A 19,871-nucleotide genomic window follows, 5' to 3' on the forward strand; every position below is an offset into this window, starting at 1 on the left:
TGAAGAGAACACTCTAGAGCCAAGTAGTGAAAGTGTTCAAGAAGAAAATTCTGGTGATCAAGAGGAAGCTGAAGAGAAACCTGAAATTAAGGTGAATTTATTTAACTGAATTATCAACCTACAATTATGTGTTGATTTTATCATAAGCATGCTTGATAGTTCTTTCAACGTCTTCTTATTTTGTGATATTATTTTTCTAGCTTGAGACCGCTCCAGTAGATTTCCGTTTTCCAACTACAAATCAAACAAGGCATTGCTTTACCCGATACATTGAGTATCATCGGTGAGTCATACTCTTTTTTGCTTTTATTTTTATAGAGGTTGTTGTTCACACACACTGAAAAGTTGCACTGTTTTATTTTTTATTTTAACCTTTGAAATTCATTTGCAGATGTGTAGCTGCAAAGGGAGAAGATGCACCAGAATGTGATAAGTTTGCTAAGTATTATCGCTCTCTTTGCCCTGGCGAATGGGTATGTATTTTTAATGATGAATATTCTTTTTATCTGGTAGGCGCTAGGAGCTGCTTGTTCACTAATATGTCATATTTCCATCTGTTTATGGATTATCTGGACTCTTACATGGAATTAGAATTGCATAATTTACTTTGTTGGTACTTGGTAGTAGTGTGGTACTATAAATTCTTATAAAGAAATTGCATCTTGTATGCCACAACTTCGCTTTTATTTTGTTTCTATTCCACATGTCACGATATCTGAATTTATGCTAAATCGGAACATTAAATTCTGTGAAAAATGATAATAAAACAAAAAAATTAGTTAGTAGAAGTGTTTGACTTCTTTGTGAAGGGGAAGTCTTCTTTTGGGGTAACAGGGAGAGGGTGAATGTTCCTCCTGTATATGGATAGATGCGTGATACTTTGAAGTTTGATCCCTCTTAGTTTTTTTAACTTGTTTCATGCCTTCTTCAACCCTTGTGGCTTAACCACTTGGCTTTTGTTAATTCTTCAACTCTTGTGGTATATAAGAGGTGTGCTGTGCACGACCAAATTATGAGGTGTGATGGACCTTATCAGATTTAGGAGAGAGGATAACGTAAGTAATTGCCTAGTTGGCAGTAGTAGTGGCCTGTGGTGATTGTGCATTGGTCTATGTAAATGAGAGAGAGAGAACCCATGGGTTGTAATCCTGCTGATATAGGTAAAGCTCTCGAACCGGGGATGTTGAGTGGTCATTATGCATGCCACAATGGAATCCAAATTGAGAGTTTGGAGCCCAGTCTTCAGGAATGGAGAATTGAAATTTAATCACAACTTAATGAGCTCAAAAAGCTCTTGCAAAGGAGAGACGAATAGCTTTTTCCCCAGATGTTGATCAGAAAGAGGAGAGACAAATTAAGGAGCTCAAATAGCTTTTTCCCAGGATGTTGATCTTTATGGCTTTGGCCTTGCTGAGGAGGGAAAAACTCTGCTCCTCAAAGAGGTGATTTGTTGTAGAAGAGAAGAAATGGTGGAAAGAAACGAGAATCACCATATGAAGACCCTGGTGGAGTCCAGCCAAAGCATGGGGTCAATCCTCAGCTTGAAGCCTTGAACAAGGGGAAGAGATTCAATGGAGACCAAACCATTGGTGGAGTCGATGCATAGAAGAAACCCTATGGGGGTAGGAGATTGGCACAGACTGTGAACTGCATGAGAAGTGCAGGGAGAAGTTTTGGCTTACCAATTAGTGATGGTAGAAGATTAAGAGTTTAGGAGGAGGAATAGGAGATGAGACCATCTGAAGATGTGGGGGAAATGTTGGAATTGGGAGAAAACCTGTTAGATATCCTTTTAAAGTAAGGAGGGACTAAATTTTAACCGGCATGGGGACAATTTTTACAAAGGAGGGTGTTGGTGCCAGTGAATTGTTGAGCAACTAGTAATTTCATCTCCGAGAAATTAGTGGAAGAGTTGAAATTGTAAGTAGAAGACTGAACTGCGCGAAAAATGCAGGGAGAAGTTTCGGCTTACCAATTAGTGATGTTAGAAGGAGGAATAGGAGATGAGACCATTGGAATTGGGAGAAACATGTTAGATATCCTTTTAAAGTAAGTAGGGAATAAATTTTAATCGACCCTTTAAGACATGGGGACAATTTTTACAAAGGAGGGTGTTGGTACCAGTGAATTGTTGAGCAACTAGTAATTTCATCTCCAAGAAATTAGTGGAAGAGTTGAAATTGAAAGTAGAAGATACCCGTTAATGTTTTGCAGAGGTGCAAACTAGGGCTAAAGTAGGGAATAGGGTGTTTGCATGACCTAAACATATACAAGGAGAGGGATTGTAGTAGAATTTCTTTCTGCTGGAGTTGTGAGGGATGTCGGTAGCTTTAGGATTGGATTGGTTGCTGGTTAATAAGTTTTGGAAACAGATAAACTGACTTCAGAAGTTTGATCATTAAGTTTTGGGAGATAAAAGGATAAGGTGTTGTTGAAAGGGAAAGGTTCGAATATCTGGGACCCATTGTAAATGGGCTAGGAATTTCAGCAAATCCCAATAAGATTAAGTATACGTTGGACTTGCCTACAACACAGGATGTGAAAGGGTTGATGGGGTTCCTTGTATTGACTGGATACTACTGGAAATTCCGTAGAATTATGGGAAATTAGCTTCGCCTCTTACACAACCGCTCAAGAAGGATAACTTTACTTGGGAAAAAGATACCCGGAAAACGTATTGGAGAAGTGCTTATGCAAAAAGGAAGGCCAATTGCAGGCATTACTTCTTAGGAGTGCATTTTATGGTGCATACATACAGATATCAAGAGTCTTGAATTATTGGATGATCAGAATCTTTTGGGAGAAGAGCAGTACAGGTGGATGTTAAAACTATTGCGGTTCAAACTTGAGATTAATTACAAACCTTGAATTAACAACAAAGCAGCTGATGCTCTTTCTTTCTAGGAAACTACAATTTTCCGCCCCATCTACTGTACAATTTAATGAGTTGGATGACATGGAAGTGGAAGTACTCAAGGATGACAGATTGAGAAGAATAATATGATGGATGTCAATGCTCATAAGAGTTCAGACTTAACAAAGTTAAATGTATTATAAGAGGTGGGCGGTTCCGTAAAACTCCTCTAAGATGCTATCAATTCTTAAGAAGTTTCATGATTCTGTTGTGGGGGAACACTTCAGGTATTTTACAACTTACAAAAGATTTCAAGGCTATTTTTTGGAAGGGAATGAAGTAGATCCAGAAGTATATACAAGGGTGTGGAGCGTGTCAAAAAGAAAAGTGCCAAGCATTGATTCCTGAAGGATTATTGCAACCCTCTCAATTCCTGCTCATAGGTCTGATACTTGAATGAGTGGATTTCGTAGAAAGTTTTCATGAAACTTTAAGGTTGGGTACAATATTAGTAGTCGTTGATAGGTTGACTAACATTTTATTGCCTGAATTCATCCCTATACAACAAAGGCAAAGGGGTCGAAGAATATTTTCTCAAAGAAGTAGTGAAGCTCTATGAGTTTCCATTGGGTAAGATCGGGATAAGATCTTCATTGGGTACATTGTTTAGTTGGCAAGCACAAAGTTGAGGTTCAATCTGCATACTATTGTCAAATGGACGGACAACTGAAATTGTAAAATCATGTTTGAAAACATATTTAAGGTGCCTAACCAGTGCTTAAAGCATAAATAAATGGCCTAAATGGCTGAGCTATGCACAATTTTGGTACAACGCCAATTGTCATACGGCTGCTAAAGTGAACTCATTTCAAGCCTTATATGGTTAAATGTCCCAGTTGTAATTATAGGGAGATATTGGGCAAATTGACCTAGAAGTCAGCTAGATGAGTGCGTAGAGATAGATGAATGTGATGTTGGAGTTAAAGGAGCAAACTGTGGAGGCTCCAAATTGTTTGAGCCAACAAGCAAAGCAACATAGGAGAGACATTGCATATCAGGTAGGAAAACAAGTCTTATTACAGCCTTATAGATTGAAGAACTTTACTAAGATCAACGTTCTATGGTCCTTGTGAAGACTACTCCCCACCTTGGGGACAAAAATTACTGAAGTATATGCATGGAGGCATAAAAGGTTTGATGTACATGACCAAATTATGAGGTGTGTGATGGGCCTGATCAGACTATGAGAGAAGATTACATAACTTACTGCTTACTTGGCAGTAATGTTCAGGTGTGTGTGGATCTGTGTAATGAGAGAGTATAAGCATGAGGGCAGGGGGAAAGACGGGTTAGGGTAGAGAATTAGTTGGGACTGTTAGGAGAGACTAGGCCCTCTCGAATTGTTTGGCGATTTTTTGTATTTCTTGTTTCAGAACCCATGAACTGAAATCACCTTGATGAAGGCATGGGTTTTCACTATTAATACAGTATTCAGTGTTCTATTTTCCTCGCATTTTGGTACTTATCAATGTTAAATATTTCTTATATAAATCAAGTGTCAGTTACTTCATAAAAGTACATCTCCATCTGAGAAGAACCTATGTCTCTTTTGTTGGTTACATAAACACTGGAGTAACAATTTGTGAAGCATTTTACTTAGTTTTGAGTTTAACATTTATAAATTGATAAAAACACTTGTAGGCTTTAGAGTTCAACATCTTCATACTTGTAATATTTAGTACTTATAGTACTTAGAGTAACTATTCAATTAATAGCAGTTACCAGCAAGTGAAACACAAGCATACAATTTTGATTTGCTTATTATATCCTGTTTTTTTACTCAATGGCTTAATTAGTTCATTTCACAAATATATTTTTGCTGTTTTTTTCTTTTCCTATCATGTCTAACACTCAGTTTTCATCGATTTGTCTATGCATCAGATCGACAGATGGAACGAGCAACGCGAGAATGGAACATTCCCAGGTCCATTGTAGATGGGAATATGTCAGATAGATGCGCAATTCACTTGCAGTATTACAAACTTCCAAACATTTCGGGGAATGTTCAATGTTGTTACCCATTGGGTTAATAAGAAATTTTGCTTTTCTTTTTAAACCAGCTTGAGTTGTAAAATTTCAGGAATGCGTCTGGTGAAATGTCCAGAGATATGCATTATTATTTACTGGATTTTTAACAGAGGAATTGCTGTTAGGCTTTCTGGTAAGAACCCAAGAATTTGATTTCAAGGATTTAGAGGAAGGATACTAATATTTAGAAAAAAGATAAGAAATAATAAGAGAGAATCTCTCTAAAGAAAATGATACATAAGAGTAGATACACTCTTACAATGGTTTACACCACTCATTTTTTAAATTTGATAAAAGATACTTTCATAAGGGATGAAACCTTTATTTATAAGTTTCATGTACACTTAGGATAAGAAAGGAAAAGGATCACTAACAAACATAATAATCTAATTACTTATAACAACCTCAATCAATTCTACTAACTTATTCTCCTATATGATAATATGCTGGTGCTGGTGCCCTCCTGCAACATTGAGGTGCTGGTGCCCTCTTTCCTTCCACAGACTCATTAAAATTGAGGTGCTGGTGCCCTCCTGCAACATGCTCTTATATAGATTATTGGCACTTGTATCGACACAAAGGAGCTATTACTCTCATTTTCATTGTTGCCACTTGGATCCCACAATTGTAAGAAGAAAGACTCCACGACAATCCTATTTGCTTCCATCCCTTAGATTAACGTGTTAATTATTTTGTACAATTGTATATGTGCCACATTAAATAGAAATAAAGCCACCTTTATTGTGTTGGACTTGCACACTTTCAGCTTCATTAAGATCACATAGTGGCTCAATCTTGGTAACTTAGTGATCGACCCCACCTTTTGCTTCTTCTTACATGCAATAATTTCTACCAATACCTTATACCAAGTCTAGTTGCCTCTTCATCGTCTCCCTCATATGTAGTTGGTCTTAGTGTTGTCCTCATCGAACTCTGCCATTGTTTTCAACTCTGCCATCGTTTTCTCCATTAACTTCATATTGGTTTCTTGTTTGGACCAACTTTGGGATTTGCCTTGTTTTGGCGACTTCAGTGGTTGCAGCAGTAGCAAAGCCACAACCTAAGAATCGGTGTCCGACAGCTTTGGGGGTGGCGAGGGAGCCACATTCAGCGAATAAGTCTTCAATGACAATTCCTGTGTGCTTGGTTTTCTTGTGATTGCGATCCCGGTCATCCCTGCGTGTTTGGTTAAACTATTTAGACAAACCAAATTGATTATATCGGATGAAGCACCAATGATGAACAAATACTACTTTGAGGCATTTGATAGATCAATGCGCGACATAATTTCGTTTAATGGGGTAGACAATAGACATAAACCATTTGGTGGAATTCCAGTTGTGTTAGGCGGTGATTTTAAACACATATTGTTTGTAGTTCGAAGAAGTTCGAGACCAAAAATACTTGCTGCTTCCATCAACGCTTCCATCTTATAGAAGTGTTGTAAAGTTTGAGGTTGTCGACCAATATACGACTACGTGCTTCAGTCATACCCGATGAACGTGATATCAAGACCTTGGTTGATTGGATTATTTCAATAGGTGTTGGAGACAATTATGTCGACGAGAATGGTGAGATACATGTCGAAATTCTAGATGATTTACTTATACTTGACACATTTGATCCCTTATGCACCCTTATAGATTTCACTTATCATGACATTTTAAACAACATGCATGATGTTGCATTTTTTCAGGAACGAGGGATCCTTGCTCCAACTTTGATGTTGTTGTGCACGTCAACAATACCCTTTTGTCATTGATTACAAGTGAATAAAGAAAATATTTTAGTTCATATTCAGTATTTAAATCTGATTCGAATGATCTACAAAGTCAATGATTGACACTTAAAGTAGATTGTCATGCAATGTTAATGAGGAATATTGATCAAATTGTTGGGTTGTGTAACGCAAAAAAAATTACAATCATTCACTTGGGCAAAAATTTATTAGGGGCAACTGTCATCACGGGAAAAAGTGTGGACGATAAAATTCTAATATGGTTCTGAGTGATTCGGATTTACCATTTAAGTTTATAAGGAGACAATTTCCGTTAACTCTTTATTTTGCAATGAGAATTAATAAGAGTTAGGGTCAGTCACTTTCTCATGTTAACATATATCTTCCTAAACCAGTTTTCACACATGGACATTTATATGTGGTTGCTTCTAAAGTCACATCTAGAAAAAGGTTTGAAATTGCTTATTCTAAATGACGATGAACAAATGTGACGAGACTGTTAATGTTGTTTATCGTGAAGTTTTTCGTAATGTGTAATCAATTATACCAAACAACATAACTTTATTTATGAATTCATTTTAAATTATAATTTTATCACACTTTTTGTTTTTTTATTATATATGATATTGTATGTTATGTTTATTTTGTAATATACAATATTTTATTTATTTATGATGTATATAAGATATAAATGTGAATGTAAACTACATTGTTTTGATTGATCGAATAATTTACCTCGTGCTTGACATGGGCTACACACTGGTAATAATAGTAAAATGTATGTTAAAGCAAATTGAAAGTAGAATAATAAGAAGAATGTAAGAGAGTCTTTTAGATACGTCACATGGAATTTTTGTTGAGGTGACAATATTTGAATGAAATGATACAATATTAGATAGATGTGTCATAGTAGTATTTGGTAGTCTATTGAGTTCAAGGCAGTATTTTGAAACAATGGAATGATCAAGTGATTTTTGCTATGCTATTGGGCTAGTGTAGTAAAATTAGTGAAATTCTTGTACATTCTCTAATATTGGTTTTGCTTCGACTTAATGATAGATATGGTTATACAAGGTTGGCACTTGAGCAACCCACAATCATTTGTCACATGCCATAATTGGATAAGAATTTGGTTCTATTCACTACATGAGTACAAGTAATTGCATAGAAGCTCAACATTTTTTAGTTAAAAACAAAGAGACAATACAAGTCAAAACTTGAAATTGAAGTGAAAGTGATATGGTACTCTAGTTTTACAACTTGAGTTTGGTAATGTCGATCTTCGCGCGAGGATATGTATATGCTTCATAGTTAATTTGTTGACCCAAGGTACTTAATTTTGTAAAAGTGGTTATTAGATCAACCTGCAAAAGATAAGAAACCAAAGAAAATAACAAAGTGAAATTTAATGAAACAAAAGTCTCAAGTAACTGTTTCGCTTCCCTTGGATAGAGAGAGATTAGTAGATACACTTACCTCATAATCTGTTCGAGAGACTGTGTCGCGGCTCCGTTGGTATTTTTGTATCCATGGAGCAATGTCCGGATCAGATGCCAATAAGGTCTCTGTTGCATCCTGATCAGGACCTATGAATGCTGATAAAACAGCCAGCTAGCCAAATATAGAAGAGAATAATTAATAACATCAAATTCCTTTTCATTTTATGTATTACAGGATGTGTGATTTTTCATAATTTTACTCTTTTCATTTTATTGCTTGCCCCCTAGTCTCTGCAGAGTTGTATGGAAAAAATGTTCCACTGAAATTATGAAGTATCCACTATAGTGTAGGAAGCATTGACATCGACACTTAAATATCGATAATATTTTGAGAAAATAGAAGTGATTGAATGTAACCAATGTAACCAATCACAAGAGCCAGTGTCTTGTTGTTGTAGGACTCTGACATGCCTTCAGTTTGAAATGCCGGTGCTACATGTATTTATTGACAGGGATATCTTGAACAGACTTTAACACAAGACTAGCTATTGCAAGCTGAAGGTAATAGGGTCTAGGAATGCCTAAAGGAAACACTTGTATGCATATAAACACTTGAATGGCCATTGAATGTTATAACTAAACCACTGAGTTCTTGAACAAGGTGTATCTTCTCACTTCTGCATACTAATCAACAAACATTGCTTTTTACCACTAGATAAAATTGAGTAAACGATTCCATAATGTCATGTTATGAATAATGTCTAAAGATGATGACACTTTTTAATGCACGATATCTTATAACATTATATTTAAACAAAAGACTTCTCTGATCCTGGTAAATAATTATTTGCTTAACTAAGAACTTTCTAGAGTGACATTTTCACATAATTTTTACTCCCTCATCCCATTTTACATGCCTTTTAATGTTTTTTGCACAAGAGTAGAGACATACAATTAATATCGTAAATTTTATAAAAAAATATTGTATAATTTCCTAATATACCTGGTATAACAGAAGAAAAAATAGTAATTTATTCTTTATTGATATTGTAAAATGGCATTTGAAATGAGACAGTTATTTTACTAAACAACATATTAAACAGAACAGAGAGGTATTAGTTTTTTGAGATGGAATAACTTCTATCATTTTATAGCTTCAATGGAGAGGGGGGAAAAACTTGTATCAGTCTAAGTTGAACTTTGTAGCATATTTACCAAGATCACAATTTCTACACTATAATATACAAAAGGCATCTTTGATTATATATGCCTTTCAAAATATCAGTTAGTAAAAGTAGTGATAAAACATGGGATGGGAAATACCTGGCGAGGACCAAGGCCAACTGCAGAAAATTTATCTTTCATTTCCTGAACACTTGCTTTATCCCAAATTGGAATTCTCCCCTCTGGATCTGGCTCTTGAGTATCCGCCCTACCGAATTGCCGATCGAACAAACCCCACTGATTCACAATGAAAATTCGATGCATTACGAGCTCAAGATAGTTGAAGCTTAAGTAGTAAAGGGTTATAGAGTAACATCTTGTGAACACCTCAAACCATGGATCTTTTTATAAAGCTTTCGTAAGACATTATTATGTGTAATTATTGATAAACATTTAACATGTTGCTAGAACCTTGTTCCAAGATGTTTTTGCTGGTATTGATCCAGATTTGGATGCTCAAGTAGAATTTGGAGCATTCCAAAAACTTGGAGCAGCACAACACATCTTTATTGATGTTTCACTTTTAAAGATGCGCAGATGGTGCAAATAATAAGAGGAATCCTATCAATGTACACAAAATAAGAAAGATGAATCTCACTAAACTTGGAAAATAAGGACAGCATAATAGCTCAAATTGACATTGACCAAGAGTTCATAAACCAACATAACAAAAAAGCTTCTAAAGTCGTTTATTCGGGGGTTCAAATCTTAGCTAGTGTTCTTGGAAAAACATATGTTGCGAAATGTCAACCCTCTTAACTGGATCTCAGTTACCTTGAAGAATTAGTCTCTGCAATTGCATGAGGGGATATCTTGGTTTACCCCAAAAAAAGGCTTCTAAAGCCAGAGTTGACATATATTAACATTGGAATTTCCATATAATTAGTTAATAAATAAAATCTACCTAACAATACATCTAGTTAATGGTAAGTTGTAACTTATGTGTTAGCTCAAGCTTCAAAGTACTCAAGTAGCAAAGAACCTGAAATAAAGATTTCGAGTAAGAACACAAGTTAAAAAATAACCTGTCCATTTGATCCATATGCAGTGTACAGCAAATTCCCTTTCTCCTCATTTCCACCACATTTGCGAATTGCAGAAGCTAAAAATGTAGCCTTGGTAGCACTTTGCGCTACAAAAATGAAGTCAATAATTGAAGGGGAATTTCAGTATATTTCCACAACTTTTAGCCATCTTAATCACAAATTGATTTCACAAAAAGTTCACAATCAACAGACATTTAGATTTAGATTATGAATGTGAAACATGTATTGTTAATATCAATAAATATTAAGCTTCAAAAAAGGGATGAAATACATAACCTGCATACTGGATGAGATCTGAATATGAAATAGGTCCACCTTTGGAATATGAATCAATCTCTTTTTTTGCTTCCTCTATGAAATTCAAGGCAGCAGAAAGCCCCTTATTTTCAGGTCTATTTATTTCTGAGCTTCACACAGAATTATTAAAAGAAAAACAGAAAAATTATTATGACCATTAGTAAGCGAAAATAATGAATACAAGCAAAGGAAGAGGAAATTTTTTCATTTCTTACTTATATTGGTTATATATTGTTAACATCATTGGATTTAAAATGTTAGGCTGTACCACCTATATCGCACTGTATCATGAATGTTAATTCCAAAGAAAAATAAGTACCTGAACCTTATAGAACCATTTGGGCCACCCGTTTTCGTTGCCTACAAACTTAAGAATATGCCAATCAATATTAATTTAAATGATGAAAGACAGATATCTGTGCATGCATGTGTGTGCACATGTCTCACCTTATCATAAGTCAAAGCATCATTTAGAGCCAGTGTTAGTAAGGATGGAACAATATCAGGATTTCCCTGAAGATATACCAAATGAAAATCAGATAATATCCAAAGTAGGAATTCTATTCTCTATATAAAAAAATATATGTACCTAAGAAGTTTGATAAATGTATAATCAACAGCCATAATACCTTTACTGTTATTAAGTAAATTAAAGTCAGCGTAATATACCTTAATGGCTGTATAAAGAGTTCCCTTAATTTGAGCTGTAAGAATAGAAAGTTAGAACTCTAATGAAAAGAAAATTCAGTTGTGTTTGACATGACTAACGGTCACATGGAATTGTAAACCAAAAGGATCTTACATTGAAATTCAGAACGCTGTCTTCGTTCTATCAGGTCAGCAGCATTAGCCATTCCGACAAGCGGTCCGGAGTTGGTTATCAATTCCTACAAACAGATACAACTGACCAAAACTCATCATCAAATCAACCTTATCCACTTGTTTGGATAAACAGCTTAATTAAGTGCTTATGTATAAGTTATTCCTATAACAAAAGAAAAAATAAAATCGAACTGTTTTCAAGTAAACTATAAGTTGTTTTCATAAGTTATCATAGATGAAAATAAGCTAAACAAGGATGGAATGTCTCTATCCGTTTCATATAAATCAAAGCTTTTTGGAGATTGGAGCTTGTTTGAAGGTTCTATCTTCTACTATTCTTTTATTGAGCATTGTGGAGTGCATTTACACAAAACGAGTGTTCAATCCATCTTAATTAACCTTGTAAAGGAAAATGTGGTTGATTATTCTGAGAGTGACTGCTGAAAACTGTGGTGTATTGGGAAAAATACAAGTTCCGCATTGAAAAGGGATAAGGTTTGAAAAGAGTGTCGCCACTCACCTTACAAACCAATGCCGGATTTGTAAGGATAAGTTAAGCTCAATATAAAAACGTAATATAGTATCATTGTATTAAAGTCTATGCATTCGGGTGACCAACCAAATTATCCATCTACCAAACCTCAAAGTTTATAAAGAGTAACACCCCTTACTATATAAGTTGGTTGTCTAAGGATGACTGATGAGTTAACCCCTATATAAAAACCTAATATAGTGCAACTAGCTTGGAGAGCTACAGGATTAAAAAAATATAAAGTGATTGTTGGATAGTTGAAAAACCTCACAGGTTTTGGTGATCAAACTTAACCAGTGTAAAAGTCTGAGCAAGCTCTCTCAACATCAATAAGCCACTTCACATATCAATCTATGTTCTAACCTGTATTAAACATAGTACACCCATAATACCAAATAACATCTTAAGTTTATCAAGTACTTTGTTATCAAGTGTCTCATTCTCTGCGTAAGCAGTCTTTATCAAACTCAAACACCACTAATTTTACTTATAAACACATAAAAAAATGAAATAGGAAACAAGTTGAACATTACTAGAATTAATTTGTTTCCACGCCAAAGAATGGCTCACTTACCAAACCAATGGTTACCCCAATGCATTTAAGAATGTCTCTTCTTTTCCAATGGAACTGTTCTTCTTCATCACTAACATCAGTGTTTATTTTAGTACAACAAATGGCCACCTAACAACACATTGAACAACATTATAAACAACAACAATTGGAACTAAAATGATTATTTGAGTTTTTCTTTTTTTTTTTCTTTTTAATCATAAAAATGCAAAATTCCAAAACCATTTTATCATCATTCCACAATGCACATAATAATGTGATAGATACAAGTACACATAAGCATGCAAAGTGGAAACTTACCGAACGAGGTTGGTATTTGGTGAGAGTTGATTTTGGATTATGAGCAACAAGTGGTGGAAGGAGAGAAGGAAGAGTTGAAATTGAGAGGAAAGAGACACCCATTGCTAACTGCTTAAACTACAATCTTTGTGTTTGGAAGGAGAGAGAGAGAGAGGAAAAAATTGTGGGTTTTTTCAGGTCACTCGTGATAACATACGTTATCCTATTCCATCTTTTGCTATTGGATTCTCTTATTTCTGCCCCAATCTTTAGATTTCTTTCTCACATTGTAGGGTACCCAATTTTGTTAATTATTTTTACCATAAAAAGTTAAAGCATTTCAACTTTGTTTAGTTGCTATTAAAATTTATACTTCTAGTCAAATAGTTATCATCTGAATCAACTCAAACTATTATATTTTAAAATATAAAGTTGCTTACTTTATCTTATAAATAATTTTTAATAAATAATCTTTTGTAAAAAATATATTTTTATCATGGTAAACAAACAAATAGTTTCTAATTTTATTAAAAAAATCTCTACAAATAACTTTTAAATTATTGAACGTCAAAACCATTATTTGAATCGGTATAATACTAAACCTAAATAATACAAAACTAGTATAATAAAAATTATGTGCGAAATATTTATAATCTTATTCAAATCTCTTAATTTTTTTCACTTGTCAAACTACCACGTTTTCCCACAAAAGCAATTTAAATCCTTTTTGGATCCAAAACTTAATAGATGTTAGTATTAACTTGCACTTGTTAGACAGATACTATGAAATATCAGTTGGTGCTGCTTTTAACTCTGCCTGAGAAGGGAGGGAGAGGAATGACATAAGACAAGTGTAAATGGTAAAATTCCAAAATAAAGAGTTAAAACTCTGTAGTTAGTTCCATTAATAAGTTAAAGGACACCGGAAAATTTTAACCAGACAGTTTCTGTGACTACTAATTTACTAACATTTTTCTATAAAAAATAATTTAAAAACTGAAATCACTTAAAGAAAAGAAATACTCAAGATTTTACATAAAGTGGAGCGACATAAGGTTTCTCAAAAAGAAATACAATAACATGTGTGGTTATAAATAACTCAGATTTACAGAAAGAATGAATAAAGTCCTCTTCAAGAAGTTCTCATCCCAGCGCATATGGGTCTTCTTTTCTCTTCTTTTTCCTTTCCTTTATGTTTTTTTCTTCCCAAATTAAACAGGTTATGCAAAACCTATCCCAATATATACACTCTGCGACCGCACCTTCCAGCTGCACATAAGCTTCTATGCCTCTTACTTTGGTAAATTACACATGTGCCATGGTCGTATTAATGAATCTTTCCATGGAAAAAGCTCTGTAGTATCTAATCTACTTGACAATGTGAGAGATGTTTTGGTGTGGTGGTTCTGTCTGGCATAAACAATCGGGTAAGGGATTAGCATAAAAGGCTTCTTCTGAGCGAAACCTGTCCATGCCCTTTGTTCCAGAAATTGGCCCTTTTCTTTTCCTGGGGGAGCCAAGTCTGCAACACATAACAATTTTAAAATCAAGCAGATGTTCAATCTGCTATCATGGCATGACAATGAATAAATTATAAACTAGATTTTTCAATAGGTGAAACCACTAAAGGATAATGTTGACATGAGATATAACCAAAGTAGTGTTTATAAAGGCTTTAGACAATCTTCATCTCTTGAGCTACCTTAAGGAGTTGAGTTAGGAGAAGAGACAATACCAAAATCTTTAATGACATATATGCAACAAATATTATAATTCCTCTTAATTTTGTTTTAAATTAAGAAAGGAGAAATTATTATTTATTAAAGTGACAATACTGGCCAACAATTATCCTGTAAGAGATTTGAACTCTGCCTCTTGAATATACAAGGTCAGGCATCGCTGAACTGACATCTCATAGACAATTATTATTTATTAAAGTGACACTAATGACTAACAACTGTTCACGAGGGATTTGAACTGTGTCCCTAGAGGTTGCAAGGCCAGACTGTAACTACTGAGCTGATACCTGATGGACAATTCTTCTGAAAATAGAAGAGAAAAGAAAACATCTTGTTTCCAGCTCTAATAATCCCACCTATCATTCTTGCAAACCTGCTCTAATAATATCGTTTGGCTATACTCTGTGTATGAGAACATCTAGTTTTCAAAAATAGATCTAGCCTAGGGTTAGGCTAGTTGGGTCAAATTCATTCAAAGTCAACAAAATGACCTGTTCACTAATGATATATGGAGAAAAGACAGGTTCTAGGAGCAACAATAAGTAGAACTATAACATAATAATGTAAGAGACAGATCATCAATTGAAAAGTGCAAGAACCATAAACATACCGTCTTCTGTGGAGATCAATAATCTTATTTGACAGTTTTTTCCCCTCGGTCATTGTTCCCTGATCCAGCTTATCAAAGAGACGAACAAGGGCTTTCCTAATCAAAACAAGAGAGTACAAACAGAACAGTTCATTAAGGGATGAGTGGAAAAAGGTTATTACACAATTGTAAAGGATAAACAAATATCTGCTTCTTGAGTAAATGATAGCCTTACCTATCTGGAGATATTGATCTTCCACGTCCAAGAAACCGACGATGACCTTCAACAGCTCTTGCCATGTTTCCAGAATAAGAGGGTATAAATACATCACTTTCAGTAGATACTATATAGTCAAGAGCAGCCATTTGAGAAGCATGATTAGAAAAGGGTTCAAGCTCCTCAATGGATGCCAACTTTTCCTGAAATTAATCACAGGAAGGTTAATCAACATGGTATCAATTCTTCTCAGCAGGCTACTATTTTCCCAGAAAAGCAGAAGTCAACTCTATATTTTATTAGTGTTGTCAAATAGTGGCTAAGCATAACAGAATTTTAACCAACCACTGCCGTTCGGCTATACACGATTTAGTACAAAATGTTGTCAAATATCGGTTATAATAGCACTATAGCACTGTAGCATAGTGGAATTTAAACAAACCGTTGTTTACCGTGATCCATGATTTACAACACTATTTTATTTACTTTTAAGCTAGTTGAATTGAACACAATAATATTCTGTCTCATTATTTGTCATTTAAGATAATGCACACATCTTAAAAAAATTACTAACATCATTTAAGGGATCCACAATGAATATAACATTATAAAACCTTTACTGTAAAATCACAATTTAGTACTCTCTCAGTGTTTGTGTTTGTGTCTGTGTCTGTGTGTGTTTATATAAATTATGATGAATTCACATATTGAATGCTTCACGTTGATATTGATGAGATACAGAAAATATTGGATAAAAAGGCACCATCAAGCGTCAACAGAAAGCTACACAGTACTTCAATTCCTTACCTTGCTCATTAACAATGGATAACGGGATCGTAGTTCAGCCATATGGGACTCAACCCCATATATCTCTCCAGCAGCAATATATATTGGAGTCTTTGATGGATATCCAAGAGCAGTAAGAAAAATTCCAACTTCCTTTGGAGTTAAGGGGCAAAACCCTTTCGACCTCTGTTCTATGGGATCGATATCCTTTACTTTCCAATAGGAAGTGTTCTCTCTACAAGTTTCACATACAATAACTTACAAAAATCATTTACGAGAAAAGATATGATATTCAATTTATCCTTCTAAAGATTCCATAGTTATTTACCTGATAATCCTTAGCTCTTCAGCTTCATTTAGAGATAAATCATGTGTGCACCCACTAAATGCAAGCATGTCCTTCTCATAACGTAAATGCAAGGCAATATATGGACCCAATGACCTCATTCTCTCCACCAACAACTACAACGACCCAAAAAAAGTATTATAGAATGAAATAAATAATACAAGAGTCATAGAAAAGTAGTCGATAGAAAACCAAGATATCAATCAGTTGAGATATCCTCATATACTTTTCCTATTTGTTCAATCCGGGGAGAGAAACGAAGAGCTTCATAACAAGCTCGACAGCGAAGCTTCTGAATGTCTGGAGGTAGATTATTGTTCGCCAACCGTGAATCGGATTTGGAAGCACGAATAACCTTAAGACGTTAAAACTTATAAATATTCAATGATTGACTAATATGTAACACAGAACGGTATATAATAATAGGTTTTCCACATACATACTTGGTAATCTTCCCACAAACTCGCAATCTCATTTTCATAGTAATTCATGCCAGACCAGCTTATAAATTGCTTGACCATTCTGGTTTCATTAACCAGTTCTATGGGAAGCTTCTTAATTATTTTTACATCATTAGCTAGAGAATTAATGAAATGCTCTTCATCAAAAATATCAGAGAAATTGCTGAAATAAAAATCAGAAGAACAGAATTAAGTCAGTATTATCTTCTATCAATTACGTAAAATCCAACATAGAGAGAAACTATAACAGAAAAATAATAGCTAAAAAGGAAATTAAATTTTTACCTAGTATCTTGCCAAAATGATCTTTTATCAAGTTCTGGAATTACAAGAGTAGCATTTAGAATACGAGCTACAGCTACCATATCACATATCTGCGGCAAAGGGAACAAACATATTTTCAGCTTCTAAAAATAACATAAAATGAAAAATTTGAATATGCAATGGCCCTCCTCATTCAAAATACTGGCATTCATCGGCATAACAAACAATTTTGCAAGTTAAAAAGTCAACATTAAATGAGTTGGCATTTAATACTAATAAATGCATATGATAGTAGCATAGAGAAAAGAGAAAGATCAGACCCCTGAACGCATTTGGTTGAGCCCGCCATTTGTATGAACTAAAAGATATCCTCGTGACTCGGCAGGAGCTGAATGAACATGTATAAATCTGAGTAAGTAACAAAATAATTCATACATGCAACTTCAAATAAAAGTGTAAGTTTCTTACCAGTGTAATTAGGAGTGGGCTTTGTACATGGAAGAAACCCACGATTTGATGGAGGCTTCCACAGCTTATCATAATCTAAATCTCCTTTTGAACCATTTAACTGTCAAACCGAAAGAAGTGAAAATACTAAAAGTGCATAGCTTCTTTACATAATTTAAATATATCTACCTACATAAAAAATACACCAACATCTCTGCACATGCACTACAACCAAATAAAACAAGTTTAAGGTCACACAATACATGAGATCTATAAACACTAGAAAATAGAAGAACCAATTTCCCTACTGGTTGACAGTGAGTGGGAGAGGAATAAACTAATGGATTAAAATACATGTTTGCAGTTAAGCTGGTGTTTCAACAACAACAACACTCTGTTTGGATAAACAACTTAATTAAGTGTTTATTTATAAGTTATTTCTATAACAAAAGATAAAATAAATTCAAACTGTTTTCATATGAGCTATAAGTTGTATTCATAAGATATCTTGAAGAGTTAATGGAAATAAATTGAAAATAGCTTACAAACATGTCATGAGAACAAGCTCAGAAGTGCTTATGGCAGTAAACAAGCTCAAATAAACCAATCCAAACATGCTCTAATTTAATAAACCCTTTGGTTGGTACATAGATACTTTTCTTAGATGTAGGGTATTCTTTTTCTTTAGCATTTTCTCATAATTGAAACAGATGATATAACCAAAGCAGGCCCAAGCTAGTGTTGACATGAAGGACCACACCTTGGATGTAGGAAGTGGCACTTTCGATAAATGTGGTGGCGCTAGCTCTCGCGTCCAGCTTTGCAAGTCCTGAGTCTGTCAAGATTTGAAACACGAATGACAACAAAAACAAAACAAAAGGGAATATTTAAGTCACTAAGATCTCAACCGATAATATCAAAACAAAGTTTCCCTAAATATATTTTCAATATACTCAAAAAAATAGAACAAAAAAGCATACACCAAACCGACCAAAAGTGAATAAACTCCCTTGTTTTAAGAAATTGTTAGTTAAGCATTAATAGAAATATCTACTCTTAAAGTCAACAAAGTGTAAAATAAGCAAATAACAATTCAAAAACTCTAAAAAAAACAAAAATTTATACAACTTTCTTTCTCATACATAACAATAATAAATATTCACAAAATTTCCCAGAAAAGAAAGAAAAAAAACCACATATAACAAATAAGAACCCTAAATAGTAAAACTATCCTAAAATTAGAGAGAAAAATAGACAAACCGTGGTGATCTTGTCATTAAACTTGTGATCCTTAGAAGAAGGAACAATGTGTACATGAACAGAGAATAAAGCCACAGAGGCAATTGAAAATATAGCTACAGTTAACAACTTTCTCAGAAATACCAACGAAATCAATTTCCGTCTCTGCATTCCACTTACTCTCTCTCTCTCTCAATCAATCAATCAGCTTCTGAGTTACTAATTACACCCCCAAAGTTAAGGTTTTTCTTAACACTTAATTAAGAAGCTAGAAGAGAAGAAGAAAAAAAAAGACAATTTTAGAAATGGGTAGCTATATATATGAAGCACTAATTAATGTTAATGAATAATAGTCACTGGGAATGAACACTGTTGGTGTGTGCGATGAATTGCGGTGGAAAGAACAACAGGACAACAAAATCGGATGGTTGTTGTTTTGGGTTTTCTCGAAGTTGTTTGATGTCTGTCACTTAAGGTAGAACTTGAATACTTCACCAAGATTTTATGTAACTTGAGAACAATCTGTCTGACCTAGCATTACTAGTCATTAATTTTGATCTCTTCCAACTTTAAATTTTGTACTACTTCTTTATTTTTCACTTTATTTATTTATTAATTATTCAATGTTATTCTTCAAAATTATGTTAAGTTATTTAATATCAATATATATTTGTTTGACTAACCAAGTTGAGTCTAGAAGGAGTTAAAGTCTAATGAATGTAAATTCAAATCTCTTTTAAAAGATATATTTACAATTAATATCTAATACTCCTCGAATAAAAAGTGTTTACATGTTTATTTTTATTTTTTTACTGTGTTTCGTTGTATATGAATATATATATATATATATATATTATAATTTAATTCATTTATTTCAATTTTATAATATATAT

The 19,871-nt window shown here is 34.0% G+C and overlaps 3 protein-coding genes across 7 annotated transcripts in view; 1 reads left to right on the forward strand and 2 right to left on the reverse strand.

The window, feature by feature from the left end:
- Window positions 1–5,057, forward strand: part of LOC101506367 (uncharacterized) — a 6,080-nt gene extending 1,023 nt beyond the window's left edge. Inside the window, exons 3-6 of the mRNA XM_073364929.1 lie at window positions 1–91; window positions 201–283; window positions 392–473; window positions 4,796–5,057. The exon at window positions 1–91 is cut by the window's left edge and continues 1 nt beyond it. Coding sequence (XP_073221030.1) covers window positions 1–91; window positions 201–283; window positions 392–473; window positions 4,796–4,849 — 310 coding nt within the window. The 3' untranslated portion in view covers window positions 4,850–5,057. The remainder of the gene's footprint in view (window positions 92–200; window positions 284–391; window positions 474–4,795) is intronic.
- Window positions 5,058–7,703: 2,646 nt separating this feature from the next.
- LOC101506692 (thylakoid lumenal 29 kDa protein, chloroplastic) lies at window positions 7,704–13,144 on the reverse strand. 3 transcript variants are annotated; one of them, XR_012161849.1, is made up of 11 exons: window positions 12,912–13,144; window positions 12,615–12,722; window positions 11,489–11,573; window positions 11,356–11,390; window positions 11,134–11,199; window positions 11,006–11,046; window positions 10,666–10,796; window positions 10,369–10,475; window positions 9,443–9,580; window positions 8,157–8,803; window positions 7,704–8,044 (listed from the first exon to the last, which is right to left on the reverse strand). XR_012161849.1 is itself a non-coding variant. In XM_004490325.4 (11 exons), the coding sequence occupies exons 1-11, from the start codon at window positions 13,011–13,013 to the stop codon at window positions 7,934–7,936; spliced, it is 1,059 nt and encodes a 352-aa protein (XP_004490382.1). In that variant the 5' UTR covers window positions 13,014–13,137; the 3' UTR covers window positions 7,704–7,933. The 3 variants fall into 3 exon arrangements, 2 of the variants coding, with proteins under 2 accessions (XP_004490382.1, XP_027187748.1); XM_004490325.4 differs by having other exon boundaries at window positions 8,157–8,291; window positions 12,912–13,137; XM_027331947.2 differs by lacking the exon at window positions 12,912–13,144 and having other exon boundaries at window positions 8,157–8,291; window positions 11,489–11,589.
- A 752-nt stretch (window positions 13,145–13,896) lies between these two features.
- Window positions 13,897–19,522, reverse strand: LOC101507346 (O-fucosyltransferase 7). 3 transcript variants are annotated; one of them, XM_004490327.4, is made up of 12 exons: window positions 19,000–19,520; window positions 18,500–18,574; window positions 17,761–17,860; window positions 17,613–17,680; window positions 17,314–17,402; window positions 17,011–17,191; window positions 16,794–16,922; window positions 16,550–16,683; window positions 16,243–16,456; window positions 15,454–15,638; window positions 15,240–15,335; window positions 13,897–14,412 (listed from the first exon to the last, which is right to left on the reverse strand). In XM_004490327.4, exons 1-12 carry the CDS (start codon window positions 19,147–19,149, stop codon window positions 14,259–14,261), a joined length of 1,575 nt encoding a protein of 524 aa, XP_004490384.1. In that variant the 5' UTR covers window positions 19,150–19,520; the 3' UTR covers window positions 13,897–14,258. The 3 variants fall into 3 exon arrangements, with proteins under 3 accessions (XP_004490384.1, XP_027187958.1, XP_004490385.1); XM_027332157.2 differs by lacking the exon at window positions 16,794–16,922 and having other exon boundaries at window positions 19,000–19,522; XM_004490328.4 differs by lacking the exons at window positions 18,500–18,574; window positions 19,000–19,520 and adding an exon at window positions 18,285–18,485.
- Between the last annotated feature and the right edge of the window lie 349 nt (window positions 19,523–19,871).

Source organism: Cicer arietinum, chromosome 2 (genome assembly GCF_000331145.2).
Source record: "Cicer arietinum cultivar CDC Frontier isolate Library 1 chromosome 2, Cicar.CDCFrontier_v2.0, whole genome shotgun sequence".
NCBI classification, from domain to species: domain Eukaryota; kingdom Viridiplantae; phylum Streptophyta; class Magnoliopsida; order Fabales; family Fabaceae; genus Cicer; species Cicer arietinum.